The 24,663-nt window shown below is 51.4% G+C and overlaps 1 protein-coding gene across 1 annotated transcript in view; it reads right to left on the bottom strand.

The window, feature by feature from the left end:
- MBP (myelin basic protein) overlaps positions 1-24,663 on the bottom strand; it is a 116,790-nt gene that overhangs the window by 85,031 nt on the left and 7,096 nt on the right. Inside the window, exon 2 of the mRNA XM_088019538.1 lies at positions 8,184-8,259. Coding sequence (XP_087875664.1) covers positions 8,184-8,234 — 51 coding nt within the window. The 5' untranslated portion in view covers positions 8,235-8,259. The remainder of the gene's footprint in view (positions 1-8,183; positions 8,260-24,663) is intronic.

Here is a 24,663-nt window from a genome sequence, read left to right as displayed (position 1 = left end):
ACACACCCAAAAACAAGGCTGGAGGTAGCTTTGCTTCTAAACTTGTAGACAGTGGTACTTTCTTAAGTGTCTTAATACAATTATGAGAGAGCACACACCTCTATGAATAGTCTGTGTTGCCGTAATTACAGTGCCACGTGTAATTAATGTCATTACCAACTCGACTTACTGATTTACTTACAACTTGAGTTTGGTTACATACACCTTGTGCTAAAGTGTAATTAAGGACGCATTAACTAAGAGTCTGTTTTGCAAGCACCAAAAGCCACAGAAACATAAAAATGAATTTTATCTAGGCTTTTGTTTAACGATATGATAATTAAATTAATGCAGGCACCAAGTTGCCAGTTAGGAGAATGACACGTTACAGTCACCCAAGTGCAGAGCAGGAGAAGGTGTGCATGCAGCTGCCGATCCCATCCTACGGTGTTTGGGGCTGGCAGGCTCGAAAGAGCACACACGTGCACTCAGAAAGATAATTTTACACAAATATATTCCAGCATATAAAAACTCTTGCTTGCAAATTTAAACTTTGAAAACCACACTGCCCAAGTAACACGTGACAAAAGACAGGAAATAACATTTTGAAAACCGGAGTTTTAGGTCTCATGTCATTAAAAATACTGAAAGAGGATTGTATTAAATATCAAGAAGTTCTTTTTTTTATTAAGATTTTGTATTTATTTATTTGAGAGAGAGAGAATGAGAGATAGAAAGCACGAGAGGGAAGAGGGTCAGAGGGAGAAGCAGACTCCCCGCCGAGCAGGGAGCCCGATGCGGGACACGATCCCGGGACTCCAGGATCATGACCTGAGCCGAAGGCAGTCGCTTAACCGACTGAGCCACCCAGGCGCCCAAATACCAAGAAGTTCTACCTTATTAATAAGCAGGCGCAGAGTTTTCCTATGGAAGGACATGCTCTTGGCTGACAGCGTCTGAAATGAACCTGCCTCCGAAGGATGACGTGGCGCAGTGGTGTTTTGGAGCCCTGGCGTGGGCTGACAAACGGAGCTCAACCAGCCTGGCACAAGCTACCAGATCAGCAAGCAGCTGGGTCAGTGCCGGCGATGGGCTGGCTACAGGAGGGCCCCTCACGCCTCCATTCCCGCAAACTGGGCCCAGCGCCCGTCTCAGAGGGGCCGCCCCGTCTAACACCCACCGACGTTGCTGACGGTACGTGAATGACCCTCTGCTTGGCCATACCCGAGATCACGTTTTTAGCCAGACAAAAATCCAAAATTGAACTTGAAAACCATTTCACATAAAGCACACCCGTCACAAGCTCAGATGCTTTCTCCACTTAAAAACCCACTGAATGAAACAATCCCTCTCTTCTGTGCCCTCGGTGCTGCATTTGGATACAAAGGCAAGATCTCGGACTCCCCTGCCGGCCCCTCGGCTCTCTCACAAGAACTGAGCATCACACACACAGGGACGGAGTAATTAGGGAACATCACGCACTGAAGTAAGAAACAGGGAGAGAAAGCTCTGTGCGTCCAGCTAACAACAAGCTGATCACAGGCCTGTCTCACGGGAGCACCGGGCTCCTGCCATCAGCGGCCTCGCGGCCTAAGAACGTGCCCCGTGACAAGAGAGAGAAGGCAGGTGGGTGGGCAGGGTGGCATCCGGGGCATGTTCTGCTCTTCCCATAGTTTTACACAAAGAATCACTTTATTGTCACATCGTTTCTGTTTAATAACCAGTGTTAGTATATCACATATCTAACAACTGCTGTGGTCCAAAGTTAGTGGCTTGCAAACTGGGTCACACTTTCTGATAAAAACTAACTTTGCAAGCAAGCCTATGGTAGCCTGAAAGAACACAGAACATGAGCATCTCGTGGGAGTCAGAGCTGCTGGGTGTTCAAGCCCAGAACCAGAAGCTGGAGCCCTCGGGGTCCTGAGCCCGATCCCGACCGAGGCCCTGGCTTGGCCAAGGGAAGGGGTCCCGCACAGCGCCGCGCAGGGGGCAGGGTGGGGGCTGAAGGGGGAGCCCTGCAGGGGGCAGGGTGGGGGCCGCTGGCTGAGGGCGCAAGCCCCAGCCAGGCCAGCTGACGGAATGCAGGTTTATGTGGCCTGGGGCACGGCTTCATAATCAGCTTGACGTTATTTTTATTAAGGGTTGTTGAGGGGTGGCTTTGTTACTAATTATACTTACGTGTTTAATAATTACCTGTGTGTTTGTGGACTTGCTGCCGCCCGGACTGACAAAGGTGTGAGCGTTCTCTGTGTATCAGATAAAACAAAATACCCACTTCTATTCCTTAAGCATCAGAACCCACCTTAGGGTCCTGTCTCTACACAGAACTGCGATGAGGGACTTTCTTTGGGTCTGTCCAAAGGACAGCAGTGCCGCTGACTCAGCACGTTCTAGAATCTGCTATAAACGTCAGTAAAACGTCACTGCCCAAGTAACAAGTGACAAAACTCTCTAACGTCAGTAAAAAACTCTGCATCTCGGGGCACCTGGGGGGGCTCGGTTGGTTAAGTGTCGGCCTTCGGCTCAGGTCATGATCCCGGGGTCCTGGGATCAAGTCCCGCATCAGGCTCCCTGCTCTGCAGGGAGTCTGCTTCTCCCTCTCCCTCTGCCTCTCCCCTGCTTAAGCTCTCTCTCTCTGACAAATAAATAAATAAAATCTTCAAAAAAAAATTCTGCATCTCGAACACAATGTTCACCAGCACCCCCACCGGCAGGTGCTGCGGCCTTTCCACGCGGGGCAGAAACCCCCGCCCGGTGGGTTGGAAGCATGCTCCCCCTTCAGAGGCGGCTCTGGGTTCCCAATGCAAACACGACTCGACAAAACCCAACGGCAAGAAGATACTTCAATTACATTCTGTGGCTCGTTCTCAAGTCAGATACAGATCCACTCAGAGTTTTCCAGAAGTGTAATAAGAAGTTTACTGACTATTCACAGATTTTGGAAGGCGTGTCTTCCACATTATTTTATTTATTTTTTAGGAGCTTGCTGAAGTTCTTTTGGAAGCAAGTCAGGACAGTAGACTCCAGTGTGTATCAAACCCTGAAGCAGTCCATCTAAACGTACGCTGGTGTAAGTGCAGGTGTCTGATTTCGGTCCCGGGTGGGGCGTGGTGGATACAGAGCCATGTGCTGAGCGTAGGGGAGCCTGCGCTCCACCTTTGCAACCCCCTTTGCAATTTCTGGTATTTGTACATGTGTTTGTGCTTCTGAGAGGATTTTACCTTCTGCATCCAGTATTAGCTTTTGCACGAAACTCCATGACTCTGAGAGAGACCAGAATTCTTTTCACTGACAAAGCTGTGCTGACACTTGATCGGTAGGGTTTTAGGTGCTCTGAGAACCAAGCTGACACGGACGGAGGACCCAGTAGGCCACAGTGCCCCTCCACACACGTGGCTGTTGACGTCTAAAGTATTTAAAATTAAATAACATTTAAAATTTGGTTCTGCAGTGGCACTAGCCACATATCACGTGCTTCCCAGCTGCGTGTGTCTGGAAGATAGTTCTGTGCTCCCCAGTTGAGGCTGATAGGACCTCCACACCAGGGGGTGTGTGTGAGCTAGAGACAGAGAGAGAGAACGAGCTCTGCAACACGGCAGAAGACAAGCTACAACGGGCGTCGGCCTGCTTCTCGCCGTCTAAGGATTTACTACACATTGTCGAGGTTTCTCCAGCTACCAGGTGGCTTGGTGTGCACCTGCGAGGAAGTACCTTCCTCTCTTCAGATCCCTAAGCTTTTAAACATGTATGATTCACTTAAGAATGACTGGAGTTCTCAATGACGTTTCTTATGCTACTCGCCCAAGAAAACACCTGTTGGGTCTGACAACTGCCGAGGCGCCACCAGCCCATCAGGAAGGTGACTACTTCTGGGTGACTCTTCAGTGCCCATCGACCCCACAGCCCTGTTGCCGTCACAGGCAGGCTGGGGTTGGGGTGACTGCAGGAAGTGGCTTTCTTAGTAAGTGCACTTCCCGTTCCGTGAAACAGCCACGGTGACAGCGTCACTTTGCACAAGGAAGTGTGGGAGGACGTGTGGCTTCGGAAGGAAACTGCGCCTCTGCGTTTGGAGATCTGAAGGGTCCAGTCTCAGTCCTCTGTGCCCTTCTCCCTGAGGCACGGACAGCCCCCCGCCCCGGGCTCGACGCACGGACAGCCCCCCGCCCTGGGCTCACGGCACAGACAGCCCCCCGCCCTGGGCTCACGGCACAGACAGCCCCCCGCCCCGGGCTCGCGGGCTGGAGTTCCCTGGAGAGCTCAGCAGCCGTCCCCCGGCCTGCGGCTGGTGGGAGGCCTGCCCTTGGCACACTCGCCCACAGATGCGCGGGGAAGGGACACTGAAGACACGTCCCCCAGGAGAGCTCGCACAGGTCGGGCCCTCAGTGAACCTAATTTCCATGTAGGGAGGAGAGATGATTGTATGGAGCCATGTCAGCTGATGATGGTTTCAAATAGGATTACTTCCCATTCTTGAGGCTGGTATGGCCAGAACAGAGCTTTCTAAACGGGCGAGAAGACCTGGCAGCATCCCACAGCTGGGATGAGAAGTTGTAGGACGAAGGACTCCGTAGAGGACTGGCCTTGAGGAATTACCCCGTGGGGGACAAGGGCAGCCCCCGTCACAGCGGGGGTGTCAGGACTTCCAAAGGAAATGGATGCTCCCATCAAAGTGAAAGACGGTCTACATGGTGCCGCGAAGAGTCGCGTCAGGGCCTCTGTGTCTATTCGTCTCGTTTCTCAGAGTGTCATTCGAATATTGTCTGGAAGGTCTCATCAAGCAAGTGGGTTTTAAGGATGACTAAAGACGTGGATGACTTCTTCGGGGATGTGGTTACCCCTGGAGAGGCAACGTGCTGGTGCATATTGTTCACGTCTCGCTCCGAGAAACAGCCTAAATAACTTACCAGTGTAATCTGAAATACCAGACTAGTAAGTTACTCCCCACTGTAAAATTTAGATGTGCACCTACATTTTGCAAGCCCTCAGATTTTGTTTTTCACTGTGGTATATTTTTCCTTAAGCCGATTAAATAGAAACATCCAGAAACATGGCTGGCACCTGTGGGGAACTTTATGAGCCAGATACGAGTACCAGGAGAAGTCGAGAGAGGAGCTTTTCCCAGGCCACCTACAGATGAAAAGCAGGTTTTCAAGATTATTGTAGTTTGCTAGGTTTTAAACATTTTAAGGACATCATCGCTTGACATCACTCATTTTGGAAAATGTGGAAGTATGTCAAGACAAACCACTGGTGGTCTTTATTTTCCCCTTTCTGGCAGGAATGATTCTAACCAGAGACACCCTCTACTTTCAGAGGAGAAAAAAAAAATCATGAGATTTTAAGTTCATCCAAAATGAACTGATGTCAGTGTTTAAACAAAAAAACAAACAAAGCTGAGGAATTCTGATGTTGAGAGATAGTTCAAGGGCACTGGAAATCCTACTTTCTTCAGTGAGGTAGGAAATTGGGGGGCAGGGAAATGCAGAGTCCCACGCTGAATGAAATCAAAACCCAGGGCAGCCTAAGTAACACATACAGTCTCTATCCTGAGTACCTGTTGCATATGGACCCTATGCTGAGGGCCCGTCACGTGTGGACCATACATCGAGGGCCTGTTGCAAATGGACAGTTTCTCCAAAGGGACAGTTGGTCGAACTCCTTTTATTCAAGCTGACAAAAGGTAATGAGTCTCCGTAGTAGCCAGGTGAGCCAAATGTCTTCTCTCCCTTTGCCGGTTTCCTTACCTGGCTCCCAAGGGCCATCCACCAGACACAGCCTCCCCAAAGGCAGGGAGTCTATTTTTAGCCTGTGGAACCAGTTTTCTTCCTGGAGCCTCCGTGGGTGGAGTCTGCTGAGAAGGCTGTGAGTCTCGGCCCAGACCCAGGGGCTGGGGCAGCAAGCGTGGGTGTTCTCTGGAGCCTCCAGGGCAGCTGGGCGTGTCCTTCCCGGTTCTGCCAAGTCACCATCATAAACATGGACCGAGTGATAATGAGCTGATAAAATTAGTGAGCCAGCACTATCTGGACTCTTAAAAACACAGGGAACCAAAGGCAACATAGGGCTTTCTTCATTTCTGAAGACTGGGAATGATCCACAGAAACGTTCCTGTGGCTCCTCCCGTGGCTGGGGTCTTTCTCCCTTATGCTCACCACCGGATATTCTGCTCTGTGCTGGGGCCACAGGAACAGGGCTCTCGGCCGCCTTGCCACCTGGCCCCGCATGCTGCTCCACCTGTTACTAGCATGCAAGGTTGGCACAGGGGCCTTCCCTCTACCCCTTCTGGAATGCCACTTCCTCCTGCATCCTGACGTGTCTTCTTCAGGGGGAGGGAGAAACAGTGAGGAGACTGTGAGGTGCTGAGTCACGAGGAGACACCTAACGCCATAAGGTCCTACTGGGAAGTGTCTCCTTCCCTGGCGCTGGACCGAGGGCCTGGCCAGAGCAGGAAGTCACGCTAACCCCATTGCGCAGCAGGTCCTCGGCAGGATGCGAGAGTGAGGGTGGGCAGGGAGAGCAGCTCCCGCAAGAGGCCGGGGTGGCGAGGGATGGAGGTGACGCTGCCCTGCACAGACCCTCCGACTAACAGGTCAACCGGCACCCTGACACAGACACAGCTCCGACTCTCCCTCAGGTCAAACAGGCTTCACAGAATCACCTGCAGAAGCATACAGAATGGTCCACGGTAGGGCGGGGGCTCTCGTCATCTTATTCTATTCTGGTGCAAGTCTAAACACCGTGTAGCATCTCAGACGCTCTCTCTGAAAGCTGTCAAAGGCTTGCTCTCCAGTTACAAAACAAAAATTTTTTTTTAAAGAGCTTTAACATGTAACAATCACCCGCAGGAACCAGTGTTCTTAAATTCCCAATTTTTTAAATCATCCAAATGTTAAACATTAGCTTTCAGAAAACAAGAGTGCAAGTACAGGCCTTCCTTCTGCTGAACAATCTTATTTTGGTAGAATTAAACAAATTAAGAGGATGTTTCAGTGACTCACAACATCAAACGACAAAGAACCTCGAACCACAAAGCGGGTTTTAGAACCGGGGCCGCAAATCCGTCATCATGAGACTGTGCTCCCTCGGGGCTAAGAGGCGGCCGGTCCCGCAGCAGCCGCTCTCCACTCTCACCTCCACTGGACGGAGACTCCGCTCCGGGTGCAGACCCCGCCCGACTGACACACAGCTCAACACAGCTGCCCATTAGGATGGCGAGGGGATCGGTCGCATGATTTGGGGTTTAAAAATGAACAATTCACCACCCATTCAAAATTGACTAGAATCACGTATGTATTTATAAAATCAGTCCCCCTTTCAGTAGGAAACGGAGAATTCCAAACCAATAATGACATTATACACAGGTAAGTCCCTTCTGGTTCATCCTGGGCCTGAAATGATTAGTCAAGACGCTAGATGACACTGTTCGTAACTAATGAAGGTAACACAGGAGCGAGAACAGAGTGTACTCACGCCTTTACAGGGACGGGACTTACAGCAAATTATGGACAATGACCCGCCCCCCCCCCCGTGGCTGACACAGGAAAGGAGTCCAGGCGAGAGCAGAGAAGGACCCCCTGCTGCTCAGGTCACTGTTATTCATCACAAACCCTACTACAGAACTGTAGCGAGGGTGTTGGGGCTGCCGCCCAATCCCGTCCCTCAGCAAGTGGCACCAGGATGGTCCGTGAGCCGCCATGTGTCTTGACTGAAATATGCATAAGGTTACATCGACGTGAAGTACCAAAGACAGGGAGCAATTTCCCTTCCCTGTCCCCACAATCAGGGTGATTCAATGTCCCGAACACAAGGCCAGCCATGTTTTCTCATCCTCTGAAATGACCCCCGATACCTGTAAAATGAGGCGGACGCCGTGCGGGAAACACAAAGAAGATTACTTCTGACGACCTGGAAGGATTCGGACCGTTTTTACGTGCATTTTCCCCTTTTGCTTATGTGTACCTTCCAAGCACGGTACGGCGAGGGAGTGGACAGGGATCCGGGGGCAGGTGCCACCCGAAAGGCCAGCCCAGTACGACTGTCGTGGGTTGGGGTCTGGGCTGAGGCGTGCGGGTCCTGGTCTGTGTGCTGAGCACCACACAGACGTTTCTAAGGCAGGGGTATAACACCCCAACAGTTTCGGTGGGAAGCCCTGCAGCCACAGTCCATCTCGGGAGGACTGTGTTCAATGACAGAACCTGCTCACTTACCTTGCTGCCCTTCTCCACGCTTGACTCCCGCTTTCCCGCGTGGTTTCCCATCCTGAACCGAGGAGCTCGTCAGAAGCTACAAGAAAAACAGAAGGCATTGGCCTTAAAGCTAATACTCTCAGAGTGTTCTACCTTGTTTTCAGTCAGAGCAACAGTCCCGAGGTACCCCTTGCCCGTTTCTGAGAAGAGAAAACTAAAACCCCCAGACGTGAGACACACCAGAAGCCTTATTAGTGCGTGCCTTTGTTGGCTTCTGATTAGAATCGGAACGCTTGGGCGAGGGACCCCTGCTGATCCCCACGCTCTGTTCAGTAACAAAGACCCTTCAGCGTGTTTCCTCAGCCTAGACAAGGAACCCCAGTCCAGACCTCTCGTGGACGGCGTCCACTCCACGGCATACACACAGGGGGGTCCCACCTCCTCTCCAGGGGTGGTGAGCTGCGCTGAGAGGCAGACAGGGCGACACTCCTGAAAACGAACCACCGTTCGGGCTCCCTGTTTAGGGAATCACGGGGCAACAGAAACTGCAAGGTCAGACTGAGGTCTGCTTATCAGACAGTAAGTATCCCAAGAATCTGCAGAATTTGCAAGGAAGATAAAGTTGGATTAAAAAAGCATCTGTTCCTCATCTGGTTTTTCTAACATAAACTTTAGCAGTTTTGTGTCCCCCCAAAAGGCACAAAACTGGAGAATTTAGCCAAACTCATTCTATACCATTCGCTTATCCACCCTCATCCTTGGACCTGTGCTGAGCACTGGGACCATTCACTCTGTCACCTGCGCCTGGCACAGGTGCTGGGCTTTAGGGACAATTGTAAAGTGTCATTGTCCACGAGGAACTCTTTCTAAAGAACATGTGAAAACCAACTCCTTGTTGAACATGAAACAGTTTTCCTTGAAGGGTAAAAATGGGAAGGATTTCTAAAACATTACATATGCCTGCATAAAAGGCAAATCTGGCTCCCCGAGAAGAGGAGAAAGGGAAACTGCTTAAGATCTGAATTCTTCCACAGTCTCTCCTAGTCCTGGGTGCCTCTGAGGGACCGTGAAGGGTGCCTTTGCCTCTCTCCACGAGGACCCCGGCCGTCGGCGGGATGGATGGGAAAGGGAGCAATGACATCTTCAAGTGTCGCTCCCAGGCTGTGTGTGAGCACGCGAGCAGTTACTGGGTGGACAGCACCAACAGCCAACCACTTGTGGAGAGAACACCCTTCCCACCTCGTACGTTGTAAGTGGAAATTGGGTCGGGCGATTGCATGTCCAGTGAGAGCCCAGGAAGAGAAAGATTAGGTGAAGTGGCAATAATGAGTTCCAGGAAATCAAAGACATAGCTCTAGCAGCGATAAAACATCACTAACTTTCTAGAAGAATCAGGTGAATTCCGCATGTTTCATGCATGAGAGCGAAAAAAAACCAGTGTTTAAAAATATATGCTTTTAAAGATGCAAGTCTACCTTTGCAGATAATTTCAGCCTCCAATGTGATTCTATCATCTATCTATGAAATTATTTAAATTGGACCATCACAAAAACCCTAAAAGGAAAAATGGAGGTTTGGACACACATGGTACTTTACTTGATAGGCACAAAAAGGGAAAGAGAGAACTTGTTTTGTCCTCTTGGGGTCTACACAGTAGTCACAGGATGTGAGTGGGTGTTCTCCCCAGGAGACATGGGTCTGAATGCAGGTAGCAGCTGTTCTGCTGAAGTCTGGCCTCTCTTTGATTCCTTGTAGGGTTTTAACTGAATACTGGGAACTTGCAAGATGTATAGAATACACAGAATAACAATGCACTAAACATCTGTGGATCTCCCCCATCTTAGAAATAAGCACTGGTTATACAAAACTAAATGCATGCAATAACAAGTATTGTTAAAGGTCTATACTATCCAGAGCAATCTACAGATTTAACGCAATCCCTATCAAAATATCAACAGCTTTTTTCACAGAACTACAACAAACGATCCAAAAATTTGTGTGGAACCACAAAAGACTCCGAATAGCCAAGGCTGTCCTAGAAGAACAAAACTGGAGGCATCATAATCCCAGATTTTGAGATATACCACGGTACAGTATAGTAGTATCTGTAGTCATCAAGACAGTATGGTACTGGCACAAAAACAGACACATAGATCAATGGAATGGAATAGAAAACCCAGAAATAAAACCATGCTTATATGATCAATTAATTTTGACAACGGAAGCAAGAATATGTAATGGGAAAAAGACAGCCTCTTCAATAAATGGCTTTGGGAACATTGGACAGTTCCAGGCAAAAGAATGGACTTCCTTACACCATACACAAAAATAAAATGCATTAAAGACCTAAATCTGAGACCTGAACCATAAAAATCCTAGAAGAGAGCACAGGCAGAATGTCTCTGACATCAGGTGCAGGAACGTTTTTCTAGATATGTCTCCTGAGGCAAGGGAAATAAAAGCAAAAATAAACGATTAGAACTACATCAAAATAAAAAGCTTCTGCACAGCAAATGAAACAATCAAAAAACCTAAAAAGCAATCTATGGAATGGGTGAAGATATTTGCAAATGACATACCCAATAAAGGGTTAGTATCCAAAATATATAAAGAGCTGATACAACTTAACATAAAAACAAAACAAAACAAAAAATCTAATTAGAAAATGGGCAAAAGATATGAATAGACATTTTTCCAAGGAAGACATACAAATACACGGCCAACAGACACATGAAAAGATGCTCAACATCACTCATCACCAGGGAAATACAAATCAAAACCACAATGAGAGATCACCTCAACCTGTCAGAATGGCTAAACTTAACAACTCAGGAAAGGACAGGTGTTGGCAAGGATGCAGAGAAAGGGGAACCGTTGTGCCCTGTTGGTGGGAATGCAAGCTGGTGCAACCGCTCTGGAAACAGTATGGATGTTCCTCAAAAAAATAAAAATAGAACTACCCTATGACCCATTTGTATTACTAGGTATTAACCCCAAAAATGCAAAACACTAATTGAAAGGGGCACATGCACCCTGATGTTTATAGTAGCATTACCTACAATAACCAAATTATGGAAGCTGCCCAGGTGTCCATCCACACATGAATGGATAAAGATGTGGTATATGTGCACAACGGAATATTACTCAGCCATCACAAAGAATGAAATCTTGCCATTTGCAAAGACATGCATGGAACTAGAGGGTGTTATGCTGAGTGAAACAGTCAGAGAAGGACAATTATATGATCTCACTCGTCTGTGGAATCATAGAAACAAAACAGGTGGACAAAGGAAAAAAGAGAGAAAGACAAACCAAGAAACACTTAACTCCAGAGAACATGCTGATGGCCGCCAGAGAGGAGGGGGCTGGGGGAGGGGTTAAACAAGGGAAAGGAGAAAAATGAAACACAGGCAAAAAGAGTTAACTTCTTTTAAAGCCGACAACTTGGACTTTCGGGGTTTCCTTCCGTCTGAGCGTAAAGAACCTCACATTACCGACCCTGTACTACCCTGGGCAGCAGTCCAGCCCAGCGTTCCCTGCTCCCCACCCCCACTTCCTCCAACCGGCGTCCCCTCCCCGTCTCCCCAGAGTGATGTTCCCTCCTTCCAGAAAACAAATCTCTAAACCTAAATCAGAATCGTGTGGGGTGTGTAAATATTTAGGGGCTTGTGGACAAAAGCGGAGCTATTTTTGGACAAAGGACGTTTGATCCAATGACAGGCACCCCCCGGCCCCCCTCCCCCCGCTTGCAGAAAGGTAATGTTCCTTCCAAGCTGCTCTGTCCTCCCAAACTTCCTCACACTTCAAAGCAAAACATGAGGCTGCACTTGGGAGGGTTGTTCCTGAAATATTTAATCAATATTTAGAAAACTCAAGACTACCAGACCCAGGATAGATGGAAGTAACAAAAAAGTCCAGGTCAGACTTCTGAATGCATACAGAAGCAGTTAGAGCTGACTGCCTCTGGGACGAATAGCAAGAGAATTTATTTTATACGTATAATTTTGCGTAGGCAGATTCTTGCCTTAAATGCACATCATGCATCCTGGCCCCCAAAGAGAAAGACAAGAAATACAAGGTGAAGAGTGACGTTCGATCGTTGATTAGACCTTCGTCCTGGACGAGGCCTGCCAAGGCACCCGAGGATGAGGGGTATCTGGTAGGACTGCAGGCAAAGCCATGGCATGCACAGGAGTATGGGCACTGGCTTCTCTGAGAGCTAGCAGGGTGGGGCCGCAGAAGGACAAGGCGCTGTGACGGAGAGCTCACGGCCGCCCACAGGCCTCCCAAACATGCTGACAAGAACCAGCTGCAGACCAACCAGTGGGACACTGGCGGGCCGTCTTTATTCCACTGCATTTTTTTTTTTTAAGTTTAATTCTTTATTTTTTAAGTCGTCTCCACACCCGACGTGGGGCTGGAACTCAATGACCCTGACATCAAGAGCCCCATGCTCTCCTGACCAGGCCAGCCAGGCGCCCCTGTTCCATTTCCATTTCTGAAATTAATTGAATTGAGAGAGCAGAATTTTGAACATGTGGAATGCTGCTTGGAAGCCAGCTGACTCTAAAGCGTCTTGAGTAATTGGAGAAGCTTCTTGTGAAATAATAAAAAAGGGAAGTAGGGGAGGGCGGGGGGGGGTGGTGGGGAGGGTTGGAGCTGGAAGCAGAATGACCTCTGGTTGCAGAGGACACACTGCTTAGGGTGAAGTCCAGTTCCAGGGGGGATGCCTAAACAGCCCCCAGGGGTTACTGGAAATTTCCATAACAGTACATGAACTTCCATACTATTGCAAGCTAGGCGGCTAAAATTCAGCATAAGCTGTTCAAGGTCACAATCCATTGTTGACCATGCAGCCTTCATGGTTCAGAATTCACCCCTTCTGCAGCCAACACTACTACTTGGCCCCTTGGTGGAGATCCTGAGCGACCCCACAGACAACACCCACCGCGGGCGGCTGGGAGTGCACATGCGCAGCAGGGCTGACATGCGTGGGGGCGCAGAGGTGAAAACAGGGCACTTCCAAGTATTTTAACCAACTGCATCCTGCTGGGATTCTAACATTTCCAAGTGCAAACATGGCAAGTCAGAGCGAGGTGCCAATCCAGGCTAGTGCTTTGTGAAGCAGGGCAACTGGCTCCACCTCTCTGAGCCTCAGATTCCTTTAAAGTGGAAGGAAGGTAAGCTCTTTGGCTGCCCTGTGGCGAGAATGAAGCAGCCATAGGGCTGGTTAGAGCAAGGGTGAGCTCTAGGCGCCGCTGGTTTCTGCTCTCCTGTCCCTCCCAGCAGGTGCACGTGACAGGGTGGGGGGTAAGCCGCTGCAGGAATGCAGAGACCTTGCCGTGGGCGTCCACTCAAACTGACAAGGTCGAGGGAAGAGACGGGGGTAAGAACAACAGTGGCCCTGGAGAAGCCCAGGGGTGAGCCACACCAGGAGCCCGAGGCGAGAGCTCAGGCCCCCCAGGCACCAGCCCGACACAGGAAGTTAGGCAACTGGGGCTGGCTCAAGACTGTGCTGAATGGGGCAGCGAGAAAGGAGAAGTCCGCCAACAGGGGCTGCAAGAGACAGCTGTTACCGGCTTCAGAAGAGCCTTCAGATACTCGCCCAGTGCATTTTTACAGGCAGGAGGGTAAATTTATTGTGAGACAGAGAAGGTCCTAGACATCGCCCAGACCCAAGCCTCCCAGAACGTGGGGATCCTGGGAGCGCCTCGTGGACAGGGAGGCTGGGTGCCGTGGTGCAGGGTCAGAGGTGATGTGGGGAACTGGTCATCCACTTCCGCTCTTCACTTTGCCTTGGGGCTTATAGCAGCCCACCTTCTAGGTTATGTAATTACAGGAATAGCCCCGGAAGCTTTGTTCCCATTTCACAGCTGAGAAAGTAACATTTAGAAGACTGAATCTAGCTTTGAGAGTATCGTGCCTTTAGGAAAATATTTTAGTTAGAAATAGGGATTTTTAACATATTATAAATATATCTTATGTGAATAAAACCATTAGAGTAGGTCTAAGATAGCATACATTTCTGTATTACTAATCAGCACAATCAAAAGAAATAAGATCTTACACTAAGAGGTAGCCTTGAAAAAAACACGGATGACAAGAACCTGTTCCTTATAAACACCTGCACGGGGATACACAAGTTTACTAATGAGAACAGAGGGACATTCTTAAACGGAGGTCAGAACAGCTGCAGGATTCAGTAAGGTGCTGGACCCAAAAGCCGCAGACCCGACCACACTTCACTACCACATCCGCCCCCCTTTCCGTCCCTAGAGAATGGCTTGTATGTTACATAATGCGCTGGACGCAGAACGAGACAAACAGGTTATGACCTCAAAGAGCTTATCTTCCACATGTCTTAACTGGAAACGTTCAACTTTCTTCTAATAATGTTTTTAAAAAATAAATAGTTGCTTCATGCTCAGTAGGGAGCCAGAGGGCTGACTTCGTCATTGGTCTCTGGTGCATTATCCACATATGCTGTTTCAGAGCAATGTTTTCCCTGTTCTCTGTGCACCTGCCAAAGTGTGGGCCTGGCCAGTAAGAATCCCCGTGGGGGGCCACTGGTGGGGGGAGCTGAGAAGGATGGGCTGGGGTCTATGCTGGCCAGAGGTGGGTGGAGCACTGAGCACACCCCCCCCCCCCCCCGGTGAATTTGCTAAAATCTACCTGCCAGAATCTGTGGGTCATTCCCAGCAGAGAAGACTATTAACATGTACTTATGGCAGCAGGATTTAAAAATCCCACCAGGGTGGTAACTTTTGCTTTCTTGATCTTTAAAATCAATTAAGTGTACTTTGCCATTAACCATTCATGTAATTTTTGTTTTTCACTAGACTCTAAAGGTCAACAGACTTGGTTGTTATCACCACTACCGCTCCTACTTCCTTGGGTCCTGGGTCTGAAGGGCCCCAGCACCTGGCCACTGGGGTCCAGCAGGGGCACCCAGGAGACGCTCATTGGACACGTGCTGCAGGACCGGACACATCCAGATCTGTGGGGCCCCAGGGACGGAGTGGGTCCGTCGCTCCTGCTGACCGAGGAAGCACCAGGCACGCACGAGTGTGTCGTGTTTCAGAGGTGGTCCAACTATAGATTCTAGAGGAATGGAAGGCAAGGGAAGGATTGTGGATTTGTGCATCTGCACAGAAGAGGCTTACCTGGCCTCTGAATTGTGGGTTGGATACTGAGGGGAAAACCGCAGATAGTGTAGTCAGGGTACACCTCAGGAACGGGGTAACCCGAATAAAGGTAATAAAACAGGAGGCAGTGACATTTCCAAAGGGGCGGCCTCATTTGCTTTTTGGGACTGCTAACCACAGACAGAAGGTACTCCCCCCACGGGGAGCAACCCCCCTTCCCTCTCCCCTGCACAGGAAGGCCGCTAACCTCGGAGCCCCCAGCTTCCTGAACTCTGTGCTCCCCGACGACTGTGTGGTGCTCCCGACGCTTGCCAGGCACACACCACACACGTGTCCAACAACAGGGCACAGGGAACATGACGAGAACGCCTCTGGCCGCCCCGTCCAACCCGGTGAAGCCGCACAGCCTTCCCGAAGTCCACCCAGGGCAAACAGGGTCGGCGTTGATGTTTCCAAATGGAGATCTAAAAGGCTTCGCAGTCTGGAGAGTGAGTGTTTTAAGGATTTCGAGCCATCTCACAGAAGAAGGGGTGGGAGGAAGGGAGAGCTTTCTTAAGTTGGAAGCTTGTCGTTTAGGACAATAGCATTGAGGGGGGACAGACACCTGTCCATCTGACCTTGAGCAAGTCAGCTGAACTCAGCCTCGGCTCCCACCTGCCTGACCTACTTGACGAGGTGGTTGGGAGAGTCAGGTGACTTGACAGCCACACCGTGAGATGTGTAAGACATGGGAGAGCGTGGGCTGTCTCCACAGCGCCCGGCCGCGCCCACACAGCACTGGGAAGGGTCCATGAGTCCTGCCCCTGGAAACAGTGCCACCGACAAACCCTCAGATTCGCTCCACCAACTCTGGTGAGAAGCCTCAGTGCAGGCAGGGCACCGGCCCTGCAGCCGCTCCTCCGCGGGACAACTGCGATCCCGAAGACCAAGGTGTTCTGGACTGTGCTGTACATGGTCAGGCTTTGTCACAGCCAAGGGGAGCTTCTGCTCCCCACAGACTACCAACAAATCCAGTTATACCTTGAATGCAGATGAACGGACTGCTTGGAAGCTGTCCTAACTGCCTGAGACTGGTGCTACTGGGGTGTGGACGTCAGCCCCTCGGCTGGCTCGTGCAGCCCCGCGCTCGGCGGCACGCCGGCGGGAACCGGACTTTGCTTCCTTTTCCTCGACTCCCTACATCGAGACTCCACAGCCCCCAGGGGTCCTGGCAGGGGTTGGGGAGGGAAGTGGGCACGTAATGGACTCCCCTGGTGATTAATACCAGGAACAGCACAAGAGGGGGCCCTGACCAGGGAGGCCATTTGGAATTCAGTGGTTTCTTTTCAGAAAGAGTGGAAAACTAAGTACAGAGGGAAATCAAGAGCATTCAAATGGCCATTCGCGGGCCAGACCTCACGGCAGGCGCTGGGGATCCAGCGGCGAGCAACAGATAACACGTTCATTAGCCAGGGGAGAGCTTACAGGAACCTTAGGTGGGAATGGGGAGGTTCAAGCGATTCAGTTTTAAGTACTTCAAGAAGTAGCATGACAGGGACAGGAACTAGGTGCACGGACGCTGGTGCGCGTGGACAGACGGAACGGAAGAGGAACGGTGGACGCTGGTGTGCGCGTGGACAGACTGTCCCAAGGAGGAAGGAGGCGGGAGGGAGGGAGGCTCACTGGGCTGAGTGACACCCCCCACCCTCCTGCCATGTTCTCCCATTTGATGTCATTTGAGGGAAGCTCCTCAGTTCTCCAGACCTCCTTCCACTTCCTCTCCCGGCTGATGACTCACTCTTGCTCCAGGAGAAGCACTCAGACAGGCAGCCCCTCCCGGGCCCGCGGGGTCCGCAGACCACCGCACACACACCTACCCGCTGCCTCCCCCTGCGCGGGGGGTGCTCACATGTGGTCTCCCATGGAAGTTCAGATCTGGGGGCAGTGACAGCCAAATACCACCATGCCGTTTTGCTGCTTAGAAGACCGTTTTCAAAATTCTTTCACTACCTCAGAAGCAGCTAGAAAACACAGTAATGGTAACAATTTAAAAGCTTCTCCACCTGACTTCCCCCCACAGAGACTGCATAACATCTCTCCGGACTGCTTACTCTTCGTCCGTGTAAATACGCTCTCCGTTTTCATGCACTTAGAAGCGGGTATGGGAGCTCAACCAGAACACACGTGTAAGATGCGGTATAATAACTGTGCTGGGAGGGGTGCATGACCCTGACCCTGGAGGTCAAAGGGCCCTTCCCAGGGTTAGGGGTTGTGTTTTGTCCCCCCAAACATCTGTGCACAGCCTAACCCCCAGTGCCTGTGACCTGACTAGGAATAAGGTCTTTGCAGGTGCACTGAAGTTAACAGGAGGACATAGGGGGTTAGGGTGGGCCCTACTCCAATGACTGGTGTGGACAGAGACACAGCGGGTCTACAAGCAAGGGGACCCCGAGGGACAGTGGCGGCCACCTGAAGCTGCAAGGCAAAGAAGGATCCTCCCCTGGAAACTTCAGAGGGTGCATAGCCCTGCCCACACCTTGATTTTGGACTTGGGGCCCAGAACTGGGGTGAATGTGTTTCTGTGGGCACTCATCCAGTCTGGGGCCCTCTGCTATGGCAGGGAACTAACACACAGGGAAAAGGGCAGAGCTGCCGCAGACTCCGAAGCAGGAGCTCTTAGAAGGCAGGAGGCGGAGGGTGGCGGGCACAGCGTGTGCAAAGGCCCTGAGGTAAGGAAGGCTGTGAGTGGAGTCCGAGTGGGACAGGAAGGTGACGGAACACCACGAATCAGCTGATGTCCAGGACCATCCTGCGGCAGATGAGTCATCTCAGCTGAGACGACTGACGCTGCCACGCGGGTGAGCCTTCATCCATTCCTAGACCGAAACCCGGGTCAGGGACGAGCAGGCCCCATAGAGGGCTGAGTTCCCAGAAAGCCTGGGCTACAGACGAGTGTCTGTGCCGCCCCCCCCATTCCTACGTCGAAGCACTGACCCCGCGTGATGGCAGCAGGACGGGGGCCTGTGGGAGGTCCACGACGGGAGGACTCGCGCCCTCAGGAGAGACCCAGACGACTCCCAGCCCCTTCTCCAGGGGATGTCACAGCAAAAAGACACCGTCCATGAACCCCCACGAGGGTCCGCCCCAGACGCCGAATCTGCCAGCACCTTGACCTTGGGCCTGGGGCATCTAGACCTTCGAGAATGAACATCTGCTGTTTCTCAGCCCCCGGTCTGTGGGCCTAAGAGGCAGCCTGGCGGAGGCGAGCAAGGTCGTCCAGAGCGGGAGCTGCGGGCTGGCCTCCCTGGTCTCCAGAACTCGGCATCAGCTGTGGCTCTGATGGCATCGACGGAAAACCCAGCTCCATCCAGACCCCCACAGGAGCGCCTGAGAAGAGCTGGCTGCTGGATCTGGGGGTACGGACAATCCCGCCTTAAGGTGTCAGTAACACCCACGCGCTCATTGTCACCACGCCTGTTCCCTCCAGGCTTATCAGACGGAAGGCAGTTTCCAGCTCGCAAGAGCCCTGCCTCAACGTCATCGGAAACCACCTGAAAGGGAAGTTATGGAATTGCAGAAAAACGAGCTTGCAGTCCCTGGAGGTTGCTGCTCCAGGGTCGGCTGACAGTAGATAAAGCACCACCAGAGCAGGGCCGCAGTGAGTGTGAGGACCCAGCCTGGGGCGCCGACCTCCCTGCCACAGAGCACTTTGCTGGAGGGAGGAAGAGGCAGATCACCTGGCAGCTCGTTCACCTTCCAAACTGTCTGCTCACACACTCACGATCCTATGACCGGGTAAGATTCTGTAGCTCTTACAGGGGCAGAAAAACCTCTCCGTGTATAAACAAGTCATAGGACGCTGGCTTCGCTCCTAGCACCCGGCCCGCCAGGCCCGAAGTCACGTCAAGACCGGCCTTTCTGATATGTGGGGAGAGACTCTGCTCAGGCACACTGTGCACACCCTTCCCTCGGCGGGCGGGGGATCTGGAGACCTGGCAGTCCTGGTGGCCGACTCGATCACCTCGAGGGAATGCTGCGTCCCACCGGCTCCTGGGAGGCTCCAACGGGCAGGCCGGGCACAAGCTGCCCAATCCAGGGGCCCGGCAGCTGGAACGAGGCAGGCCGGCGGCTTCAGAGCAGAAGTACCTGCAGCATAACAGGGGGTGGCCAGGGCATGCCCTTTCTTGTAGACGCTCTCCTGCCTTGCTCGGAGGGTTTGGGCCCACATTCCTCCATAGCCGTGAACATGGGATGGGAAAGTGACTTCCTGCAGGTGTTGTGGAAACAGCTGGTTAATATTTGACAAGCACCTGAAGACAGGAACCGTCAGGGATAACAAACCCCAGCAGGGGCCTTCTGTGACCAGCCCACGGGCTGTCTTCCACGGCATCTCCCCCGTGAACCGTGGCAGGGACTCATGTGGATGGCATCTCCTCAGTAGGTACGTGCATGCCACTCGGCTCCCAACACCAGCTCTGGTGATTAGCCACACCTACGCCATGACCACAGGTCCACGAGTGCCACATGACTCAGCGCACGGTCCGTGGCAGTAAGAAGAAACACACACACTCTGCGCACGGCTCGGGGCCAGAGCTAGTGATCAAAGGACAGAACAATGTGCCTTCGACTCAGAGCATATTTCCACCCACCTCCAGAACAACTCATAAATTCCCTGACACCGGGCGTGACGGCTCCTGATGGTTATGCACAAGGAGGAAATGCGTTGGCTCCGGCCACAGGTTTCTAAGTGGCCTGGGGCCCAAAGAGTATCATTTGAGTCTTAACTAAACCAAACCTGTGTTTCTTTCTGAAAACACAGAAAACATCTGAATCCCAGAACTGCTGATCTAAAATGTCCAGATTCAAATCCCCAACCCCTATCCATGTGGCCTCACAGGAGACAGCCGGTCTCATCAGGCACGCAGCATGGTACTGGGTGACTTCTTTCCAGAACCTTCCAGATTCCAATCAGGGAAAACAGTGCTCCGCATGGTCATCAGCCCATCACGGTCCCGCCGGAGACACGGTCGGAGGCTTCCTGTGGGCCCTGCCGCTCCCCCGGGGTGAGTCTGCACTTCTCGAGACACAGTGGAAAGAGAAAGAACGCGGGAGGGTGACAATTATATTTACAGATGACGCAGCTCGGAGGCCGGGAGAGGGCGCGTGACCCCAGGTGGCACTCGGCAACCTCACGGAAGGCCAACTCCAGCGTTCCAGCTCCGCTCGGCCGTGAACCGACCGGGGCACCCGGACAAGGCACTTCATTTCTTCTAAGAAAGGATTTCTCGATGTGTTGAGTCTTGGGTTTATTAAGGAAAAGAGCTCCGTCCAAAGGCCAGAGAGGGCACTTCGTCCCCCACTCCAGATGCTGTAAGGAGCATCTACTTACAGCATCTACTCTCCTGGTGCAAAAGACGTCAGCGGCAGCTCCTCACATCCTTCCGCGTGACAACCACCTCGGAGCAACAGTAAAGAACAAAGCCTTACAGGAATACATCATGCAATGGAGTCCCTTTTAAATCTGTTACTGAGAATGGCATTTAAATGAGTAATTATACAACAAACGCTGAAGGTACAACAAGCACATTATGAACACGAGACTGCTGAAAGCTTACATCCTGAACTTGAGCTTTCCATGCAGGCTCTGCACGGCATTTGGTTTCTAAATGGTATATTTCGGGCTTAAAAAGATCAATATCCTTTCAGGAGGCCCTGATTTAGTACTACTAGGCTGAGGCCTTACGATTTTCTTGCTCCATCAAAATCAAGATTGTCCAGGATGGCCCTGTTATAGGATACCCAGCGCTTACCCAACGCGCTGCTATAATACTATAATAATGTGTCTCAACCTTTCCTACTCCTTACAAATTACAGCATTTCTTATTTGACCCCCTTCGCAGAATTTAAACAAGGCGTGGTAACATCTAAAGACAGAGTAGAACCGACCTAAAAGAGCAAAAGGGCATGACGGAGTGGCAGAAAATGGGCACGGGGTAGCAAACCTGGATTCCCGTCCCATCGGCCTCCAGCTGCGAAGCAGCCTTGCACAGGTCAGCTGGCCTCTCGGAGCCCCACCTGCCGTCCTTCTGGGGAAGCGAGGGGCTGGAGGAGGCTGGCTCGGGGCCCAGCAGCCAGTGAGAGCACTCTGCTTCGGAGAGCGCCGGCTCTGCACACGACGTAAGCATTCCCCGACAAAGATTAAGCAAAGCCGCCCACGTCCTGTCAGACTGTGACAGCTGGTTTCCTGAAGCCAGAGGCCAAGTCCAGGACGAGATGCTATGAAAACTCATTCCTGGAGTGTCTGCTCGGCACCAGAAGGAGCAGCGAGGGAGCAGGGCAAAAGGAGCCGGGCTCTATCACACCCACACAAGTGTGCACACGCCCATGCACACCCCTGCACACGTGCATGCTGTCTCTCTCCCTCTTCTGAGTTCTAGGACGCTAGGACGACATCCTCACGTGTTCTCCAGCCTGTCGCTTTGAGGGGGGTTGTCCTCAGACCTAACCTGACCTGCGTCTGCCTCAAACCCCTTACAGAGTGAGACAGGGTACACACAGGAAAGAGAAGCCCATGCCAGACCTCTGTCTTCAGGTGGAGCAGGTGTAACGGCCCTACAACAAAGGTGGGGCCCTTAGTTTGTGTGCTGCTCTGTCGCCAGCACCATGGCAGTGACCGGTACATAGTAGGTGCTCAGTAAATACCTGTTAAGTGACTGGGAGCAAACGGAAGTAACCATGAAGCTAGCCCCTCTACCCCAACCAACCACATGTGCTCACCTGCCACGCACACACACACTCATGAGCAGCACGTCCGTGCTTGGAGACCCGTTCTTGGTTTGTGGCGTCACACCCAACCAGAGCCACACGTGAACCACGGGGAAGCCCAAGGGGTGGGAGTGGCCAGGAGGACCGGCAGAGCTGGATGGAGCTGCCGAGGTCCGTCCAGCCTGGGGTACCGAGAGGAGAGCTGAAGATCCGGGACCCTGAAGGCCCCTCTAGGGGCAGAGTCCCACCTGAACACAGAAGCCCTTGCTCAGAAGGAACCGAGGACCCCGCAGATAGGAAGTGTGGGTAGATGGCTGGGCTGTCCTAGGTCCCTGCCCTCAGCTCCAGGCCGAAACCTGTGATGCTTGGTTGCACAGGGACCAGCTGTGGTTGCCCTGGTACTGGACGCACAGCCCGCGGCTGGGGGCCCAGGGGCAGCTGCCTGCCCCACATGCGCTGTGTGAAGCCGTGGTCAAGGGCAAACGCAGACTCCTATGAGGCCGATAAGGGGATCCAGCATGGAGTCGGGCACTCTGCCCTTCAGAAGGCGGGGAGAACCCGGGGTCAAGGAAGGATGCACCTGTGCTCAGCTCACCCATCACCGGCTACAACAGATCTGGGTCACAACATGTAGAAACAATTCACTAGTAGATTTGGGTGTGTGGGGGGGTGTTGTACTTGAATTAATTACCTGTTCAAGGTGCTAATTTAGAGATTATACTTTAATAAACGTTTGTCCAAATGTTGTTAAATAGAAACACTTGAGACCAGGTCAGTCCAAGCAGAGTCCCTGGCACAGCTGACTGGCCTTCAGGTGGAGGGCAGCCTGCCTCCCTGGGCAGGGAACTCAGGAGGGACCATCTATGCACGAGTCAGGCCCATGGCTGAAGCTGCACTAAGACCTCGGCTTGGTGTTTTTTTCCTTCTTTCCTGAAGCCCACGGGCACCATGTGGGGCCTGGGCTTCACCTGCTTTTCCCTCTGCACATTGTCACATCTGCCTTCCCTAGGCCTCCATCAGACACTACCAAATGCCCGTGATTCGTCATGAAAGCCATGCTTGGTCTGCGCAGAGTACTCCAGAGCAAGTGACCAGGAAGATGACGCTAAGAAGAGGAAGGGGAGATCCTGGGATGTGGAGCCCAGAGCAGCCACCCTCCGGGCTCCCACCTGATGACAGGTGTCATGGTCATGAAGTGTCACTCACTGAAGGAGGTCAGGGGCGAGCCCTGTGGGTTGAGTCCAGGGTACATTCTTCAAATTCCTGTCTGAGCCCATGTCATGAAAGCAAGTGAAGTTCAGTCTCAGAGATTCAGGCTCTGAGATGACTGCGTCACAGCAACCCTCACGAAACCACCACCTGGGACCTTCTCTATCTGCACGAGCGAATTTAGTTGGGGTTTTTTTTTGGGATTGGTTTGAAATTCTGTCCAAGTTTTAATCTACCTTCACATTAAAATGTACTTTTCCTATAGCACACTTTATTTAGGTGTTGCTAATCCTCTGTAAATGTATATTTGTATATATATATATATTTCCATTTAGTGTTAGGACTGTTAGCTAATGTGGCTTTAACCGTAACATTTCCCTGCATTTCCAGGAAGTTTTCCGCCAGGTCTGAGCACTTCCGTCTCCCTTCACAGGACAATTCCCCACAACGAGTCAGTAATGAATAAGGTCAGCTTTCAATATCTGGTTTAAATCCCTCTCTCTTCCAAAGTAAGTCCTGACATACGGAAATAATGACAGAATAAAAGAATCATCATCTCCCTTTTGGGACGATACCACCTTTCAGAGAGCAATATAACATGATGTATGGAAGCTGCAGATGCATTCTGCCTGCCTCTGACATTTGATTTATCCTCTTTATATTTCTGGGAAGACAAGTGCAGCTGGTGTTCACACTTCATAAATCCTTGGTCTCCTCTATTCCAAGGTTATTACATTTTCAGACACTTAAAGAACCAGAATAAAAACAACCAGAGCACCCCCACTGCACCCACACACACACACACACACGCACACACACACACAAACAGAAACCTAGTTCCTAAAATATAAGCATCATATTTATTTTATTAAATTCCTGCTTTAATTTATCTGGTCTTCTACAGCAGCACAGTAAGCCAAATAAGTCATGTCCCACATTCTTCTGACTGATGAAGAACAGACTCGGGCATACCCCTTCTGTAAAGTCCAGACCCTGCTATGCATCAGCTGTATGAGGATGATTAGGCACAGCAGAACTCATCCATCTGTGGATGCAACAAATATGAGCCCCACACGCTACGCCAAGGCACATAAATGACACCAATGACACCAAGGCACATAAACCATATTTTAAGTTTCCCAGAACGCACGTGCATGATGGAACATTTAAGCACCTTGTAAGCAAAATGCTCCCAAAACAGAGATCAGAGCCGCTACTGCTAAAAGCTGAGCAGGGAAGTTGGGCATCTTGGAGACAGACAACCTGGGAATGAGCAGGCTTGTAAGGAAGTAGGACACAGGGCCACAGGGAGCAGGGCGGGGCTGCTGGGGGAGGTGGGAGGCCTGGGGAGTGCACCGGGTCCAGGGAAGAGGCCACCTCCCTGCACAGCACTACCTCATCTC

Source organism: Eumetopias jubatus, unplaced genomic scaffold (genome assembly GCF_037043125.1).
Source record: "Eumetopias jubatus isolate StellerSeaLion01/CBP00866 unplaced genomic scaffold, mEumJub1_p1.0 scaffold_16, whole genome shotgun sequence".
NCBI classification, from domain to species: domain Eukaryota; kingdom Metazoa; phylum Chordata; class Mammalia; order Carnivora; family Otariidae; genus Eumetopias; species Eumetopias jubatus.
Note: the sequence above shows the minus strand (reverse complement) of the source record. Positions and strands in the feature narration are given on the sequence as shown.